At 38.1% G+C, this 19,761-nt stretch overlaps 1 protein-coding gene across 1 annotated transcript in view; it reads left to right on the plus strand.

The window, feature by feature from the left end:
- The first annotated feature begins 863 nt into the window (after positions 1–863).
- NKAIN2 (sodium/potassium transporting ATPase interacting 2) overlaps positions 864–19,761 on the plus strand; it is a 1,029,637-nt gene continuing 1,010,739 nt past the window's right edge. The window contains exon 1 of the mRNA XM_001107707.5: positions 864–1,418. Coding sequence (XP_001107707.3) covers positions 1,365–1,418 — 54 coding nt within the window. The 5' untranslated portion in view covers positions 864–1,364. The remainder of the gene's footprint in view (positions 1,419–19,761) is intronic.

A 19,761-nucleotide genomic window follows, 5' to 3' on the forward strand; every position in this document is an offset into this window, starting at 1 on the left:
TGTGAGGCTGAAGTAACTGAGTATTAAACTGGTCTCCGACTCTTTAATATTTTAAGTGAAAACAAACAACAGTTTGATGCTTCAACATCAGCAGCAACAGCACTCATTGCATCCCTATTCGCTCCGGTTGCTAAATTTTCCCAACTCCAGCAGCAACACGGTCCCCTTCCCCAAACAGGGTCGACTCCGTAGCTCTCTGCGCTCCGGACCTTTAGATTCTAGGGAGCACAGGGCAGCCGAGCGTTCGGCGGTGCGTCTGGGGCCGCCGCGCCCCTTCTCCTCGCCACCTCTGGCCCTTCCGCCACTCGGGCTTTCCTGCCGCTCTGGATGCCTCGGCTACACCCTTGTTCTATGACCCCAGCCTCCTTCCCTAACCCTCCTCTTCGTCCCTTCTTCCCCGAGCGCCCGCACGCACACACACTCGGTTCGCTCCCGCAGAGTGCCGCGGCTCGGCTCCGGCTCCGGGAGCAGGACCGACTCCAGCTCAGGACACCGCGGTCATGCCGCCCGGACTCGTAGCCCCGAGGCCCCGGTCCCCGCCGCCGCCGCTTTCGCGCCCCTCCTTTCTGCCTAGACACCGCCACCAGCGGCCGCCTGGGCGGCAGCCCCGGCCGTCCTCAAAGTTGGCCCCCTAGGAAAGGGCGGCGGGGAGCAGGTTGAAGGATTTGTTGGAGGAGGAGGATTCACACATCTGGGCGAAGGGAGGGGCAGCGCCGCTGCTGGGACGCGGCGCGGACCCGCATCACTGCGCGCAGCAGCCGCTGCAGCAGCCGCTGGGGATCGCGGAGCCCGGACGCCTCCGCTCGGCCCGCGCCCCGCTCCCAGCCCCACCCCCGCCCGCCGGGCCCCTCAACGCAGGGCGCAGAGAGCCGCGGGCTGCGCAGGGAGGCGGGCAGCGGCCCGCGCGCGCTTCTGCCGCCCCCGGAGCCGGCGCGCGGAGAGCGCAGGGCGAGCGCGCGTCGGGCGGCGGCCGCGCTGGGGGGCGTGAGGCGAGCGGCGCGGGGAGCGGCGGGGGCGAAACTTCGGGGGCCAGATGCCCGAGGGCGCGGCGGCGCTGCCAGGCTGCCGCTGCTGCCCCTGCGGGCCCCGGGCGCGTCTCCGCAGGCGGCACTGCCTGCGGCGCGGCGTGTGCACCGAGCGAGTGAAGGTATGTGTGGCGGGCGCGGCTGGAGCTGCCGCCGCCGCCGCCGCCGCACCAGCAGGTCCTAATGCCTGTCACTTCCCAGGACGCTGGCAGCAGCAGCCCGGAGCCCCCGAGCCCTCCGCAGGTTTGCCTGTCCTTCCCCGCGATCTGATTGGATAAAGTGGGGGCTCGACGGTGGCCGACGTGGGACAGTCTGGCTGTGGCAGGGGTCTCGGAAACCATGGGTTATTGCAGTGGCAGGTGCACGCTTATCTTTATCTGTGGCATGCAACTGGTAAGTGACACTTGGGTCCCCTTATTCTGTAATGTGTCTTTGAGATAATGGGCACGGGAGTGCAGTAAAGGGTCTGCCATTGACTTGCATGGAAGAAAAAAATAAAAGAGAAGGTGACAGATATATTGCCTATATTTAAGATGATTTCAGGGAGACGCACTCTGGGGTACAGGAGAGGTGAGCCTTTCCGCTCCCACCTATTTGTGTCCCTGTTAAGACAGTTTGACAGGTGCGGGTTAAACTTGTCTTTAATTTCTTTAGGCAAAGCAAGGTGTAGCTCTTGTTCTTTATGCTTTGAATTCCTATTCATGTAACAACGTGATTGTCACCTACAATTTACTGTACAGGTGTTAAACAGAGAAATATGGAATTTTGGACTTTTCTCTATACTAATTTTGCAGTATCTTTGTTTATTCATAGATATGTTTTTTAGGAAAATGTTGTCTTTAAGTATAATGCTCTAAAAAAACCACTATTCAGGGCAGATTGTATCCTTACAACAGTCTCATTTAGAAGCCACATTGAGTTTTTAAAGTGTGCAGATTGAACAAAAATACTTAGATGAACTCAGCAACACCATTGTCATAGACAGAACCAGTACCTTTAAATCACAATTAACAGACAATTCCAAGAAAAAATATTCTGTGTTACATTTTGCTTATTATTGCTCCTGAAATAGATACTGTTGTCTGATCCTATAGGATGGAGAATTGTGTGTACTTTTTGAGGAATGTTGTACAGTTGCAAAGAGGCAAGGAACCAATAGTGGAAAACGTCATGTCTCTGAATTTCAATTCCTTAAGGGCAATGGAAGGAGGGTCTGAGTAGAGTTGAGAGATGAAAAATATACCACTCTACGTGGTTAATTTGAGGTAGGATCTACTTGCTCACACTTGTCGTTAAGTAGATTTCCTTAGAAAGTATAAATTAACTGGAATAGTCATCCGCATTTTCAACAATTGTTTCATAAAGGTTGAGGTACTACAAGGCAGAAGATGTTTGAGTGTCCAATCAGTAAAGTGTTCAAAAGAGCAAGGATTTGCTATTGAAACTGACAGAGGAATTCCTTAAGTGTTCTTGTTTATCAGTTGTCGTGAAGCCCGTGAGTGTTAGCTATTGCTGCTTTGTTTAATATTTAGCTGAAACAGTGCTTTTTGTTGTGTGTTGTCTTAGGATGTTTTTCTTTCCCATGAAAGTTATCTGATGGTGTCTATTTTGATCTGTGATTTATGCACTTATGCACTTGGTTGTAAGAAAAAAAAGATGGAACTATAAATATAATTTTCAGAATGTAGTAGTTTCTCAATGATGTGTAAACCAGTTTATTTTTCTGTACCATAGAGTCATATAAGTTTTGCAATAAAGGGTTTTTACTCTTAATAATAAAGCTAACCAGAAGAATGAGGGAGTTTACTTTGTTAAACAACCCATTAGGCCAAGTCTGCCAAAATGTATAAAGGTTTTCAAAACATCCTTTTTTTATATATATTATTCAGAAAATAATACATTTGCTGATTCACTGTGTGAAAGCATAAAACTGTGAGAATGAGTGGGTGTGTAGATCATTCTTATGCTCTTTTCAATTTAAAATTTGAAAAACGTGATTTAATTTCTAATCATTTAATATAATAGGGCTTTCTTATGGCAAATGTATGCACTAGATCTATATGACATTTTGTGTGATGAATACAAACTCCTCAAGAAATTAATTTTAGAAAAACGTAAATATACCAATAGGGAAACTATTCAAAGTAGAATGATAAAGCTAAAGGCTCCTTTGTGTTTTTGTGTGCTCACACATGTGTGTATGTGCGCATGCTCTTGAGTACATGAATGCATCCATACATACAGTGGTGTCTTGAGAGTTGCACCATCACTTATGAAACAGAAATTCTGAATTATACTTAGGTTCTTTAACAGAATAGTCGTAGCTGTAATACAGAAGAGCACAGTCTAAGCAAGTGTACATTAGAATCCTAAGGAGTTTTATGTTCTATAAGAATCATGTGATTTTGCCCATTCAGACTTTATGTGCCACCAGGTTAATATAATTAGCAGCCATGTTAATGCAGATGCAGAACAAAAAACAAAGGACAAAGAAAATCCAATTGTTTTGATAGGGAGAAAAGATCACACCTTAAAGGACCTCAGAGATTCTTGGTAATTGTTGCATTTTGGAAATACAGTGTTTGATTTTAAATAAAATAATTATTTTGCAAATTAATAGTTGCAAAGCCCTGCACTAAAAAAGTAGATGGGTGGGTACGTTTTCCTTTTGCTCTCAATAGATTTTTAAAAACTTTTTATGTCTGCGCTATTATGAGTAGATTGTTTTACAAATAAACCAGGTTTCTAGACTAAGTTATGACTCATGTACCATTGACTGAAATAAAAGTTAACCCAGTTTTGGTTACTTCTGAAGTGTTTAGTATGTGTTCTTGTAACATTTGGGCATCTTTTCTTTTCTTTTTTTTTTTTTTGGTAACTGTACAGGAAAAATCTTAGATTTCTTAAAATCAATTGAGGCCAAAGAGAGTCTAAGTTAGAAATTTTATTCCGTTTCTTTATTACGTGACTTGATTAAGGTTCTGGAAACATTAATCTGTCCTCTAAGCAAAGTATTTGTATTTTAAATAAACTTAAAGGGATGTTTACATCTGCACCAATTTGCAGCTAATCTTAGGAGAGGATGAGGTGGCTATTGGTATTGTGGATATGGTAATCTCATTTATTAGGTTTTTATGAGACCAGACACGATGTTTTGACCATTTAACAAATGAGGGACAGAGACGGATTCTCCAGAGACATTTACCTGTCAGAATTCTGTATCTGTGCTTTACATTAGTTAAATATACATTTAATTTAATGTTTGGCAGACTACAAGTACAGATAAACACACACTCTTCTCAAAAATCAGGAAATCTGTTTATAAAACAAGAAACTAGAATTTCAGACCATAGAGATTCAATACAAAACTTCCATTTTATGAAAAACTGTCTCCATATGTATCATAAATTAAAATCTTTGAGTTGTATGGTTATGTCAACTTCAGATTTTAGGGTGATTCCTACATAAAGGAGTATGATCTCTGGAAGCAGATGTACTCCATGTGCAGAATCCAGAGCTTAAGCTCATAATCTCAAGAAGGTAATTTTCTTTTTATCGTTGCTGTCCTTAATACTCAGAAACTGAAGATTTCAGATAGTAACAAAAATCATCACTGCATTTGCAGTAGTGGTTGTAGTGGTGTAGGACAAGAAGTATTTAACTTCTTCAACAGGTTGTGAAAGTTTTGGCATTTTTTACCCCAATGTGTGATTGAATCAGAGTTCTTTTATAAATATTGAAAAAAAACTCTGATATCTCTCAGTGTGAAAAAATACTGTTAAAATATGAAAGAATATAACTTAATTTAGACTGAAAGGACAGATTTGTTTTCAAGTAAAGAAACTCAAAATCCCATATTTTGTACATTAGACCCCTGGGTGGCACAAAACATGTCATAAACTATTGAAAGAAAGTTTAGATTTACACTCCACAGATTAACACTTGAAAAATGCCACTGTTGCCATGAACTGTATGAAATATTGTTAACTTGGAGCAGGTGCAACTAACAATTAGGTTAGTACACATTGTGTGTGCAGCTGTGTGAAGGATTACATTTGAAACTTGAGAATGATCAGTTACTTTCTATCTCAGGATTGCTAACCATTTTCAAAGATACACTTTTTTTTTTTTTCCTTAAGATGTCGTGAGTGTAGACTAAATTAAAAACAATTTTATTATAATTATGGAATACTTCAGTGATCGTGGTTTTATGCAGTGTTCATAATCATGTGCTATTTTATTACTTTTTAGAAAATAAAGCATTGCCATGAAGTAGCTTGAAAAGTGCAGGTAGAATCTTATGATATTTCTAGTATACTTTTGACAAGTTTGACAGTTCTTGGGAAGTTTAGAACTTTATCTGCCACAAAACTTCCTGGCTCAGAGAATTTTAACTTTTTAGGATTCAGATGCCATTGATGATAAAATCTTGAAGTTGTTAACCAAACTTATTCATGAAGATGACTGAAAATCTCCATACAATACTTTAGAAACTTATGTAAAGATATGTTGAGTTTGCTAAGTTGTAAAATGATAACTTTCTTCTTTTTAAATGTTTTCTATTTATGCATCCTGAATATTGTTGGACATGGTTTTGTTTTTAATTTATCCTCACTGTAATTCAGCACTACTCTGCTCTGTCTTACGTATACCAAGAGATACCTAGAAACTTCTTCTAGTGTCCAGCTTTGTTTCTTCGTTCACAAAGCAGGTAGCGACTTCTTTTCTTGAATACAGCTAAAGTTTCAAAAAGTCAACCCATGTGGAGCTGTTCCCTGCTTTCTCAAATAAAGGCTTGGATGGGCAGCATTTTTTTCTACAGAATGCCAGAGTCGTCTCTGGCATGGGGCCTGTGTGTGGGTAATGACCCAGAAATGCAAATGTGCTTTGCTACCTCCTTTCCCTCCGACGCTGCTTTACTTTGAGGTCGGATTCTCTACTTGCCCAGTCAAGAATTTCAGAATGGAAGTCAGGGATTCCTTAAAATAGGAAGTCTTCATTTTTTGTTTTTTATTTTTAATATGTGTGTGCTAGAGAGAAATAAAATCTGAGAGACAGAAACATATTTTAACATTTCTATGTTGATCCTGGAAATATAAATACAAAAATTATGGCACCAATAGCATTAAATGTTTGTATATACTAATAATGCCTAAAATTCCAAAGGTTGTATTTCAGTTTTGTTATTTGGTAGAATTTCAAACAGCACAGTATCATTTTTTCCTAAGCAGTTTGAAACTCATATTGGTATTAATGGAAATTACGCTATTTCCAATAACACACAAATGTCAGAAATGAAACACACACATAGGAAAAACATTTGTTTCCTGTTTTTTTTTTTTTTTTCTGATATAATGAACTCTTCTGATTTTTGTTATTTTTTTCCCCTCATGGAAACTTGATTGTTGTTTATTTTCAATATAATAAAATACATAAGCCATCAAGATACAATGTATGTAGGGCTACTTTTTTTCGTAACAGTGATAGAATAAGTACTCTACTTACTCCTAATTTCTATAGGATGGAAATAAAATTATATGAAGCCTTTGTTCTTAGCATCCCCAAGATATTAAAACATATTTAAAAATTATGAAGGAACAAGATAAAATTATATATCATTTTCTTTCTCCAGATTATGGTAGAAATGAAATGTATAACTTGGTTTTCTCTTCTTTTAGTATTTCAGTTCATGCTTTGTAATACTCCTGTGCACATGTGGGCATGTAATAAATTTGTTATGCTTTTTTTCTTTTGTTAAAAAATATTTCAGTTATGTTTAGATATAAAATTCTCAATATATAAAGAAATTACTAGCTTCATCTTCCTGAAATAAGTATTTTTCTTTTTCTTTCCTTAAATTATAAAACAGGCACTGAGTCTAGCTTATAGGAATATTCTAAGATTTAGTCTTATGCAGGATATAGACTCTTTCTGTTTTTCCAACCTGGAATAAGAATAAGGTATCTTCAAAGGCTTATAATTTTTACCTTTTCAGCTACTTGTGGATCCCATGCTAACTTGATCCCTGTAAAAACTCCTTGAAATGCTACATATAAACTGATTTTTATGTGCATTTTGAAATAAATTATTTTTTCATTTCATGCATTTTTAAATAATTTATTATGCTTTTAAAATCTAGTTTTATAAAATAAACAATAATGAAAACATTATTATTTATTGGAAGCTTATTCTTGGCTAAGTATGTTTTTTTTTTTTTTTTTTTTTTTCCGCTGAATCCTCTCCAGTAATCCTAAGGGGTAGGTAATAGATATTAATATCCTCACTTTACCAGGGAGGAGATGGAGGCCTTGAAAAGTTAAGCTGTGTTTTTAAGTCACCCTCTTAGTAAGTGGAGAAGCTTGGATTCAAACCCGGGTCTGTCTGAATCTCAACCTGACTCTGAACCTGTGCCACACTGCATCCCTTCCATGTGAAATAAAATCATAGCAGCCTCTCATGTTTGTTTTACTGAAGGAATTAAGTACCTACCTACTAATTCCTTAGTGACCCGTTAGTCAACACCTAGGTTTAGAGGGTGGGGTGGATTGATGTCAGGCTACTGTCCAAACCTGACCGACTTGGGTAATCTTGGGGTTTGACAACTATGAGCAGCTGGTGTATGGACTAGAGAATAAAAGGGCAGAAGGGGAAGCTCCCCTCTTCAGAGCAAGTATCCATTGCTGTTCCCATGCATTTGGGCCGACTTTTGACAGATAACCATGCAACAGGGTCTTAGAAATTTGATATGTATGCTTAAAATGGATTATATGGAAAGAAAAAATATATTCATTTTTTAAAAAATCCAGCTGTTTTTAAAACCACTCCTCGAGGAATGACCAGTGCACAATAATGTTATTTGCCTGTTTTTTGTTTGTTTGTTTGTTTGCTTGTTTGTTTTTTACATGCTCCAGATCCTAAATTCATCCAGACCACCATCGACTAATAATATTTGCCATAATTATTGTACTTGGGAAGAAAGAGAGTAAATATGTTATTTAAAATATGTATTGAATATCCTTGAACACGTTTTGAACCTAAGTGTGCATCAGAATCTCCTGCAGGATTTTTAAACATAGATTTTTGGGCCCTCCCTTAGAGTTTCTGACTCCAGAGGTCTGTGCCAGGACAAGAGAATTTGTATTTCTAAGGAATTCCCAGATGATGCTGATGTTGATGATCAGGCACCAAATTTTGAGAACTGTTGGCCTATAATATGTGTCTTCACCTAATGGTGTTACAAGAGAACATGAACCTAGTTTTTGAAATTCTTCAATCCAACTAGATAATTAACTCAATTCTTCCTATGTCCTGCTACTGATATGAAAGAAAACTTTTCTCCAGGACCTATTTCTGACTTCCAGCTTAGTTCTATTCAGAAGTTTAAATAGGAGAAATGCAAGGTCTTTTCAGCGCATTTGTGTCTTTGCAATGAATTGAAATACAGAAGAATCTGAAAGCAAGCACCCTCATGTCTGGTAATGCTAGAACATAATTGGATCCTTCACCTGCCTCTCTTTACTAGCCTAGCCACTCTTTAGGGTAAGCACAGCCCTGGGGGCAGAGAGAGAGAGAGAGAGAGAGAGAGAGAAAGAAAGAAAGAGAGATAGAGAGAAGAGGAGAGGGAAGAGAGGAGAGAGGGAGGAGAGAGGAGAGGGAAGAGAGGAGAGAGGGAGGAGAGGAGGGGGGAGAGAGAGAGAGGAAAGAGAGAAGGAGAGGAGAGAGAGAAAGAGAAAAGAGAGAGAAGGAGAGGAGAGAGAGAGAGGAGAGAGAGAGAGAGAGAAAGAGAGAGAGAGAGAGAGAAAGAGAGAGAGAGAAAGAGAGATGCTGAAAAAGTACTGGGCTAAGTTAGAAGCTGGATTTTAATATACCAAGTAGTCTAGTGCTTCTGTATTGGGTGGCTAAATAACTATGACTTTGCCCGAGACATTTATATTTCTGGGTGCTGTTTCCTCATTTGAAAAATAGGGCAAATAATTCCTGACCTATTTACCCTATAGAATAGAAGTATCTAGGGGAGAGAATGTGCTTAAAGTTAATATCTTTGCAGTTTTAATGGTTTAACCTTTCAGAACAGTTCATCTAGTGAGCCCAGGAGTAGTTATAGGGTTGTTAATGGCCAGTGGCCCTAGTTAGAACAACTAGTTTTTTTCATACAATAATTTTTTCTTCACCCACCCATAAATTTTGTGAGGCTGTATAAATAAGGATTAAAACACTGGGTACAAGTGGTTTGAACTAGATAGTATGCCATGTGCCTGATATACCTACTTTAAGTATTCATTAAAATGAAACTTGGATTTTACAAACAAGTCAACATTGTTCTTCAGGCCAGTATTTCTAAAACTGTGTTCTGTCGACACTAGTTCAGCAAGTCATTGTACTGAGCAAGAACTCTTATCCCTCCCACCACCCCCACCCTCAAGGGTCACAGTGCATATTAGCATATTAGCAGCTACAGGAAGTCCTGCACTAAACACCTGCTTAATTCCATTTAACTCAGCAAATATTTAGAGTGCTTGCAGTGAACCAAGAAATGTCTTTTTCTGATATCCCCTATTTATCTTCCGTGGAACTAGCATTTTCAGCAATACTTTTCAGGGAAATATTACTCCAGGCTAATGATGCAGTCTACAAGTTAATATTCAGTGATGGCCTAAACAATATTTAAAGATTAAGAATTCAGTACAGAAACTCAACTGATTGAACAGATGCATAACAAATAATGCATAAAGATATTTAAGAATATAAAATATTATCAAGTGATTAAAACAAATGAATAGAAACTTGTTTTCAGATGCTTGGCTATTTTATATTATGTATGTTCACTTGAGTTTCTTGAAATTATGTTTCAAACACTAAAAACCCTTAACTGAAACTCAATCAAGTCCAATTGCTGATATGGCAAAGAGGTTGACGTGTTGCATTAGTTTTGGAACTTCTGATATTTAGAACTCTAGAACACCTTGGAGAGGGCATTTGCAGAAGCACTTTCGTTTTAAGGCAGTGGATGAGGAGCAATGTCCGTATCCTACATCTATAACCAGGCTAGCTTTTCCAGCATCTCAGCCTACATATTTGCCTTAGGCGGGGGAGTGGTGAAGAGTCCTCATACTGACTTTTGTTTTTTAATCAATGCATTACACTCTAAAACAGTAACACATTTAAAACCCCCAACAATGTTGCATTATTTGGAAACAAATGAGTCTTAGTTTGAAATGGAGGAATCAAATTGGTACACCCTATTCTTAACAGAAGTCTTTGTGTGCATCTGTATTATGCTAATTACACAACAGAATAAGGAGATATTTCAAATCCTTTAACTGACAGCCGTGTATCAAATGATGGAAGGGTCTATGTTACATGTGAACTGTTCGGTGGTAGGGAATTCATAGTATCCTAACCTACACAGGCTTGTAGCCATAAGAGATATACAAGGTGGATCGCCCAGAGTATTGTTTGTATTACAGTCTCTGACACCACTTGGACACAAAAGTTGAAAGAACCTCTGCAAGCCACAAGGAGAAGAGAAAATTATGTGGTCTTGACCCCCGGAGAAGGGCTGTGCTGATTGTCCTGGGGTTGAGCACTACTTTTGGCACCTGCAGTGGTGGAAGGCACCTTGTTCCTGGGAATCATAATGCATCCTGGTGGGCATAGTGATTCTGACCTCACTCTCTTGTTAGTCTGTAAGCTAGAGATAAGGTACCCTATAAGAGATGCTCTATGAAGGTTTTACCTGATTGCTTTGAAGTGCAGGGATGAGATTAGGGTTTGTGGATATGTTTACCCCTAGTTACTGGAAACTGTTACATAATTACATATTTGAAGCCTTTTAGAAACTATTGTGGATTTGGCCAGGTGTGGTGGCTCATGCCTGTAATTCTAGCACTTTGGGAGGCCAAGACTGGTAGATCACCTAAGGTCAGGAGTCCGAGACCAGCCTGGCCAACACAGCAAAATGTCATCTCTGCTAAAAATACAAAAATTAGCAGGGCATGGTGGTACATGCCTGTAGTCTCAGCTACTCAGGAGGCTGACGCATGAGAATTGCTTGAACCTGGGAGGCAGAGGTTACGGTGAGCCCAGATCATGCCACTCACTCCAGCCTGGGCAACAGAGCGAAACTCATCTCAAAATATAGATTTGATGATACATAGTTGGTATATAAAGAGCTCTGAGCCTTTTTTTGTTTTTAATCTTTTTTCTTTTTAAATAAAAGATGCTCACAACTTTAGTGAGTAGTGAACCTATAGCCTGAGATTTTCTCAAATATTGGAGCGATGTATAGGATTATGTGTTTCTTACCCTTATCAACAGGAATTAATGGAGTTTCATTTTTGACCATGTTTTATAAAATGTGGTTCCATTTTATTCACCCAAAAGATAGTAGTTAAATTATAGCCGTTCAGTAGCATTTATGAGTTTGCCTTTTCTATGCACCTGGAGTTAAAGGCTTCCTTCATTTTCCTACAAGGCAGGGTGTGGAGGGGTGGGTGCAGCTCCTGAATGTCTAACAGTTCAAAAGCAATTAAGTAGTACTCTACTTAAAACAATGTTTTAAAATTCATTATGAATTGGAATCCACAATAAATTGAATTATCATGAATGAATTCATAGATTAATTTTCTTAAGAACATATTTCTGGTTTTATCAAAAATGTTCCTGGGAAGTTTCACAGGCTCTTAGATATATGGGGCAATGCATTTCCAGTTTACCATTTTATAGACTGTCCTCTAATAGATTTATTTTTATTTAGAAAAGCTGCCTTAAAAATCAGGCAAATAGCATTAAGTTCAGTTTACATTTAATAAATATAAATCTTGCAACAACAATATTTGGTGACATTTAATTATATTCCTCTTTTATTAAAATCCTTAAGGGAGACCTGTGGTTTTCACTTTCTTTTCATAAGAAAGAGGTGTTAATGATCACTGTGTTACTGTACCTACCTTTACTCACACTCTGTTAAGGACATTAAATTTGTGTCATATTTTTTTCCCTTACACCGAGAGAAATAAACCCCAGTGAATTTTTTTTTTTTTGAAGTTTATATAGTGATTTGATGCAAACTTTACACACAGACTAGGGTCGTTGCATATTTCCTACATCTTTTAACTTAATCTTTCGTAATGTGAATAAAAATGTTACATGCAATGGATGAAGAGCCAGATGTGCAGACCCTGCCCTGGATGTTGGGAGATGAAGACCCTGAAAAGCATTTGCCTGGAATGGTTCTTAGCCTGCAGTGCTGTATTGCAGTCATGATCATTTAAAAGTGAATGAAGTAATGAATGAATAGTGGGAGGAAATTAAGTAATTACTAAATCAGCTTCATCAAGTAGGATTTATGAAATGTCCACATACGAATAGCATAATGAACATGTGCTGAATAAATTAAGTGTGTGTTTCTACCCTTTGGCAATTAGGATATGATGTAACTGAGAAGAATGTCAAGCCATGTTTCTGTCATAAATCTAGTATCTAGTGGTTTTAATAATTTAAGATTAGTTTAAATTGCAACCTGTTCTTTATCATTTATTAATTTATTAAGCCGTATTACTTATTATGCTAGAAGCTAAGCATGTTTTACTGTATTTCATTCATTGTGTGCTATAAAATCACACTTATACTTACTGTAAATAAGATCAATTTTGGTGAGACATAAATGTGGATGTCTGGGTCATTTTGCCCCATTTAAAAGTGTTAATTCATATAAGTTTAATTTATATTATCTAGTATTTAATGCATTTGATACAACATTACTTCCAAGGGTTTTGTTAAATCAGAACATAAATAACAAAGTTAATTTTGTCTTTATTTTTCATATCTCTAGAGCAGTAGTTTTGAACTTTTTTGGTTTGTTTTTAGTTTGTTTGGCATGGAATCTTGCAAATCTGATAAAAGCTACTCTCTTACCAGGAAAATGGGCTTCAAAAACTTGTGAACTCAATCTGTGAAACTGAGATGAAAACCCCTAGTATAAATTCTTAATTTTATTTGATTGCCATTTCATGAAGAGCTTCTGCTTATCAATTTTGATTCAGTTACTTTGAACCCAGGAAACATTTAAGAGACTATGTACATACTTGATATATACAGCTATATATTGTAAAGATATACATATATACACACGCATGTGTGTGTATATAGTGTGCAAGTGTGTGTGTATAATGCAAAATTTGAGAAGCCCGGAGTAGGGTTGGGGAGTAGAACCAAACTGACCTCTGTCAAGGAGATTAAATGTTGCATGTAGATATACCCTTAGTATAGGGCAGCATGGTGAGAACTTAAGAGAAGTGAGAATAAAATACAAAGGAAATTTATGGGAAGGATTAGTTATCTCCTCATAGGTTGATCAAACAATATATGGGGGCCTAGTATATGATAGGGAGGATTTCTATAGTTAGAGATTGCAGAAAAGAGCATCCCAGGTGGAAGAAATGATGGTAGTAGAAAGGTGAGAATGAAAGAGAATATGTGTGGGACAATGAAGGTTCCAGTTGAGTGGCAAGTAGGGAAGAATTGTGAGGTGACTTAGGGAATGGAAGGGGTAGGAGTCTGATTCAGTTTGGTTCATAGATGAACTTGAGCTCCTTGGAAGGAGTTTGGGACCTTATAGAATAGGATATGGGTCTATAGGTGTCTGTAGATGTTAATCATCAAGGTGCATGTCCCAGTGCCCTATAGTAGAATAAGAAACAACACAATGTGAGAGTGAACGCTTGAGGTTTGGAGCAAGCCCTGTGGGGAAGGTGAGGGCAGAGTAGTAATAAATTAAAAGATTGCTAAACTGCTTCAAAGTCCCTGGTGAAATTAGGTGGCAAGCATTTGTAAGAGAACCAATTATTTCTCCATCAGTACCCACATTTCTAAGAATTGGAATGAAAAAGCAGAAAATTGAAGTTGCAGGGCTTGTGAGAACTCTAAGATGATAGTGAGAATAAAATGTCTGAGCACAGGTAGGCGTGGGTGGGAAACCATGCTGTCAGAATGAGAAGGGGTAGTTAGGTGATTGAAATGCCAGGCAAACATTTGAGCGTAAGGAGGTGGGTACAGCAGAAGTGAGACAATGGAGGAAGTGAGAGGTAAGGTGGTGGTGGTAACAGACAAGAACAAAAGTCTAGATCTTGAAGAGGATCACTTCTTGGATGACACAAGGCCCTTGATTGGCCACCTAATTGGTAGAGGGTCTAGTTATTGAGAAGAATAGGAGGCAATGAAGCTCAGCTGTTAGAAAAATCATCATTGTACATTTTGGTTTTTTTAAAGATGCTTGGAAATAAGGAACCTAAGAGAAACACAGTGAGGAGAGAAAAAGATTGTTCTGGGGATTGTACATACTGGTGAGAGTTTGGGGAAAGTTTGGTGTAAGCAGATGAAAGTAAACTGGAACAGAATGATGTTTAGGGAAAGTCTGGAGACAACTGGATGGTGGGGGGATGATTTTGGAGGAATAGGAATGTTTGTTTAATGAATACGTGAATGGAGTGATTATGGAAAAGAGTAAGGTAGGCTTCAGGTGAAGCATTTTTCTCAATGTTCACAACACTGCCATTTTGGAATGATAATTATTTGTTGGGAGGGGCTGTATTGTGTATTATAGGATGTTTAGCAACATCTCTGGCCTTTATACACTAGTTGGAGTGGCATACACCTGTTTTGACAACCAAAGTGTCTCTAGATTTTGTCACATAGCAAAATAGTACTTTTGTGGAGATCCTCTGAGCTAATGTAAGGAGCTGGAAAGAGCACTTAGACATAACAGGACACTTCTTCATCTTACAGTTTGACTTGTCCAGAGGGCAGCTGAGGAGATTGTGAAGGGAAAGACCAGACTGGAGCCTGACGGTTGCAGACCTTTGAGAGTCACGCTCTTTACCCTGAGGCTCGTGTCAGAATTATCTGGAGTTTTCAAAGATGTCAACACCAGCGCCCCTTCCTCCATCCCCTCGACCTATGAAAATGGAATCTTCAGGGAGGCAACCCAGCCATCTAGCCATTTTGAAAACTCCTTAGATTATTTTGGTGTGTTTCTAAGCCAGTGGTAAATGAGGAGAATAGGCACATGAATAGTGGATATGAAGGCACGGGGAATAAACAGGATGAAAGTAAAAGAAGATTGGAAGGTAGGTTGAGACATACATTAGGAAAGAGGAGTGCTGAATAAGCATTTGTGGGAGTATTGACTGGAGATGCAATGTTGAATCTAGATTTATTTGAAAGCTACTTTTTATGGTCAATTATGTCCTCAACCAAGCCTTCAGTATTCTTTTGGCTGTTTTACTCAGTTTAGTTTGAGCCAGGTGGATTTCATCTAAGACTCAGTGAATGTCACCTTTCTTTTAGTGCCAGTAAAAACTGCTGATGAATATTTGACACTTTTAATTTGTCTTCTCCTATTTGCAATATACTGTTAAAATATGCATATAGTATATGTTTCTTCATGAAATGTCTTAGAAAAGATTTAAGATAGGAATGCATATTAATTTTCAGGCATATAATTATTGTTGACATGCAGGGCAAACACGTTTTTCTGAATGTAGAAGTTTTAGGTCCAATTATGAGTTTTTAAGTCAATAAAATATTTGAATAAGAGTTAAGAACAATATGATTGTAAATTTAAAAATTATTTTTTAGACTCTAACAAATTTTAAAACTTCTTATGGTAACACACACACACACATACACACACACACGAATCATAACCAGGAACTTCTGTTTGAAATAATCTTAAGCTATTAACATTTTTTAGGTGATCCCCCAAACCCAAGAATGTTCAGCAAGAATTTTAATATTTGATATCCTAATTCACCAGAAGGCCCAGTTATTGCCAAAGAAGCATAGTAAAACAGATAATTTTAAATTATCCTATCTGCTGTATAATTTCGCTTGATCCAATTTGATTTCTTTCGGTAACACTTTTTTGGTGGACTCTAATTTGCATGCCTGCAGAAAAGGGAGTAAATTACAAGACTTCTTGAAGGTCCTTTTAACTTGATGGTTTTAGGATTAAATCTTGCATCTTAAATTGCCTTTCTCTGGAAGAACCAGGCATTTCTGGCCTCATTTTTGTGTAGAGGAAATTCATATATCACCTCATGCTTTTTTCTCTAAGAAAGAACCAGACAAAATAGCAATAATAGAGGCAACACAAACAAACAAAATGCTATAAACTTAGAACTAGATGTAAATGAGGCTTATCTTATTTGCAGTTCTCCAAGGATGTACTTGGGTCCACTGAAAGTCCAGGTGAGTGGAAAGGTGTGTGTTTGTCTGTGTGTGTCTGTGTAGTGAATGTAGGATGTGTAGGATGGGAGCAAAGGGGGAATGAAAATGATACCGATCATAGGTGTTAACTTCGTCAGGTGTTCTGGCTATATGCGAGGAGAGTGGGTTAACTCAGAATACATTCTTTATTTCTTAGTCTTTTGTTCTTCTGGATGTGGTAAGTTTTCAACAGGCTCATTAATAGATAATCTGCAGTGCTCAGGGTGAAAAGCAGGAGTCTTCCATCTGTATGCCTTACGAATAGCATCAATGCAGAATGAAATAGAGACAGAATGGAGAAAGACTACTGTATTCAATTGAAGCCAGTGGAAGTTTAGGTAGGCCAGATTGCAATTATCCCCCACTGGAATTTAGCCAGGACACACATTAGTGCATGCTACTTTCTGTCTAGCCTAATTAAAGGATTGTTGAGAACTAACAAAGTTGGCTGACTTGCAAAAGTCAGTGCTTGCTAAAATATGTAAGTTATAAGTGCTTAACAATATGACCTGATTTTTATGTTGGGGTCATCTTATTAATTAAAGTTTTCCAATCATCTAATTAGAAAATACAGTCTGAACTGAGTCTGGAGGATTCTGAGTCTTACTTGCTAATTTAAAGAAAAGTGGAAGGAAGAAGAACAGCACCCAATTAAAGCAACGCAATGGAAAGCTGGTTCTGGACATGCCCTTGGAGATGCTCCGTATCAGCAGGGTAATTATTTAGGATGCACTTCCAGTAAAGAGATGTTAAAGGGACACCAGTGAGTAGCTTTTAAAAGTAGAAATCTGTGCCAGTCCCCAAATTAACTCTTGGACTAGAATGGAAAGCTGGGAAGCATGACCAACACTACAGATTTATGAGAAAGAGTTTGCTCATTGCTGCAGAAGTTATGCTTGATTTTTTTCAGCTCCAATAGTACTTTCTTAAAATAGAAGAATGAAAAGAGCAGTTTGATAATGGTATATTTTATATGATAACCTGTCACTTAAAAAAAAAAAGGTAGATAATATTCTCTGTATTTTCTAAAGATAAGGTCCCGGAACTGAGATGTCACATTTAAGCCCTTAATAGCCTTGAATTTAGTTGTCATCAGCGTCCTTATAATAATACCATGCTAGAGCAGTGCTGTATTCAAAATAAAAATCTTTCAAAACACTCCAATCAACATCTGCTGTGTGCCACCCACTGGACTAAGAAGAAAGTATTAAAAGAGAGGAGGACAAAAAGGGTGTGTCCAATGCAAAGGATATAGTGATTAGTGTATATATGGCAGTTCACTAATTACTCAGAGTTTCTCATTCTCCTGCTTATGTAGCTAAATAAACTTTTAGTGTTTATATATAGGCACTAGAAAATACACTATTGGAACAGAGAAGAAAATAAGAAATTGTTTCTTAATGATGAAATGAAAAGGACAAAAGGTAACTTTTAATTTTTGTTGGAGATTTTTAAATAAGATGCCTGTATTATAAGTGGTCTTGATCAGTTCTGTAGACACATGTTTGTAGATGCACTTCGCATTTATGTGGCAGCAACAGAGGAGAGTGTGGTGGAACCAGTATACTCCCTCTGCCTTTCCATGCTGACCATCCAGATGCTTTACAGATGAATAAGTCAAGACAGGATCTAGGTGGTTGTGCCAAACCAGAATCCCTCCATGCCAGCCATTCTGCAGATCATGAGTGGAGATCACAGGTTGACCAGTAGTATATTTATTTATGTATCTTGTAACTGAATTGAATTTCTTAAAATTTGATACTTGCTTGAAATTAACTGGGATATTGTTGCCAACATTTTGCTATGTAGCTGTACCCATCAACGCTTTTGATTTTGCTTAAAGTCTATAGGAAAACGCTACGTAACTTAAAATTTGAAACTTAAAATATTACTTTTATCCATTCTTCTGTAAGAGACTTACAAATAAGACATGTCAAGTTAAAATTGCAGTTTTAGGCCTCATTCAAGAAACAATTAGAATGAATATATCACAAACCATGGGGGGGAAACACTTTAGCTGTTTCACAATGAATTGGCCTCAGAAACAAAGCAGCTGATGGTTTACACCAAGGACATTGATGGGGATTCATTTGGGCTGTTGCTATTGTGTTTTAATGAGTAATATTACATGCCAGCCAATCACATGTCACTAGATCATTATACAAATTGACAGTTTGGAAGAGTATAAAAAACGCTGACCTGAAAGGGGAATTCTGTAGAACTGAGACATAGCCACTGGATATTTACATATGTTTATCATTTATTTTTCTTGTCATTGAGAAATTGAAATAACCCTTTAATGAAAATGGCTCCTTCATATTGTCTCTCACTATTTTAGATTAGGCATCTTATTTTTAGTTTGGGGAACGAGAGCAGCTGGTGTCAGGCCAGGTGCTGATAGTACTAATGTTGATGTAAGATGCTGCTCAAATGGATAGCGCAAAAGGAATCATTGTCCCTTGATTTGATCATGCTGGCTCTAAAATTTATTTTTTGAATTGGCATTTGACTTTGCATTATACTCAGAGAGTTGGAAATCACAAAGCCGTGCAGCTGCAGAGTATATCTAGATATAGACCCTGTAACATTACCTCATAAACCCAGCACTCAGTATTAGCAGTCTTTGTAAATGGAAGAATTCTGTTCTGTAACAAAAGGTAGTTATTTTTCTTTATACCGTGAGGGAGGCCTATAGTTTGAAATCACTGTGGGTGTGTGGAGATGGAAGGAGGGGTCGAGGGCTCGAGCAACGAGTGGGGCTGTGGGAGAATGAGGGAGCCGTGAAGTTCAAAAATAATGTTGGCTTTTAAGGTCTCCATGACCCTTGAATATGGGTATGAATAAAGTGATTTTAGAATCTAAGAAGATTCTAAATTTTTTTCTTAAAGCTGGTAAGAGTAAAAGGGGATGTATTATCTGAAAATCAGAAAAACCAGAAGTCAATTATTATGCACACACAGTTAATTAAATTTGACTACTTTTTCTTTTCAGCATCCATTTTTATATTGATGATTTTTCCCTTTAGAATGAGAAAATATGATTCAGATTAAATAAGCACTTGAAACATAAATTAACTCTTTCAAACCTTGTGTGGACTTAAGAACTAAAGGACTATTGCTTAGGAAGTACTAATTTGTACTTTGTTGCCACATTTAATGAGATAATGTACCATATCCAGGTAAATGATTTAGACAAATACCAGAATTCTTTGCACTAGGATGACTGTTAAAAAAAGTGACTCCTAGGGTTCTGACAACTAATTTTGATGCCTTGTTTGTGTCCTGTTCTCTTTGCACTTCCTAACATTGGACATTTCTGAAGGCCTAGTTCTTTATTGCTATTCGTCTTTAAATTTTGCTATTAGAATTATACATTCTGCAGTTGATAAGCCAGTTGATTAATAAATATTTATTGGATACACACAGTGGGACAGTTACAGAGCCTGGTGTTGTGGCATACAAAGAAATAA

The sequence above is a fragment of the Macaca mulatta genome, chromosome 4 (genome assembly GCF_049350105.2).
Source record: "Macaca mulatta isolate MMU2019108-1 chromosome 4, T2T-MMU8v2.0, whole genome shotgun sequence".
NCBI classification, from domain to species: Eukaryota; Metazoa; Chordata; class Mammalia; order Primates; family Cercopithecidae; genus Macaca; species Macaca mulatta.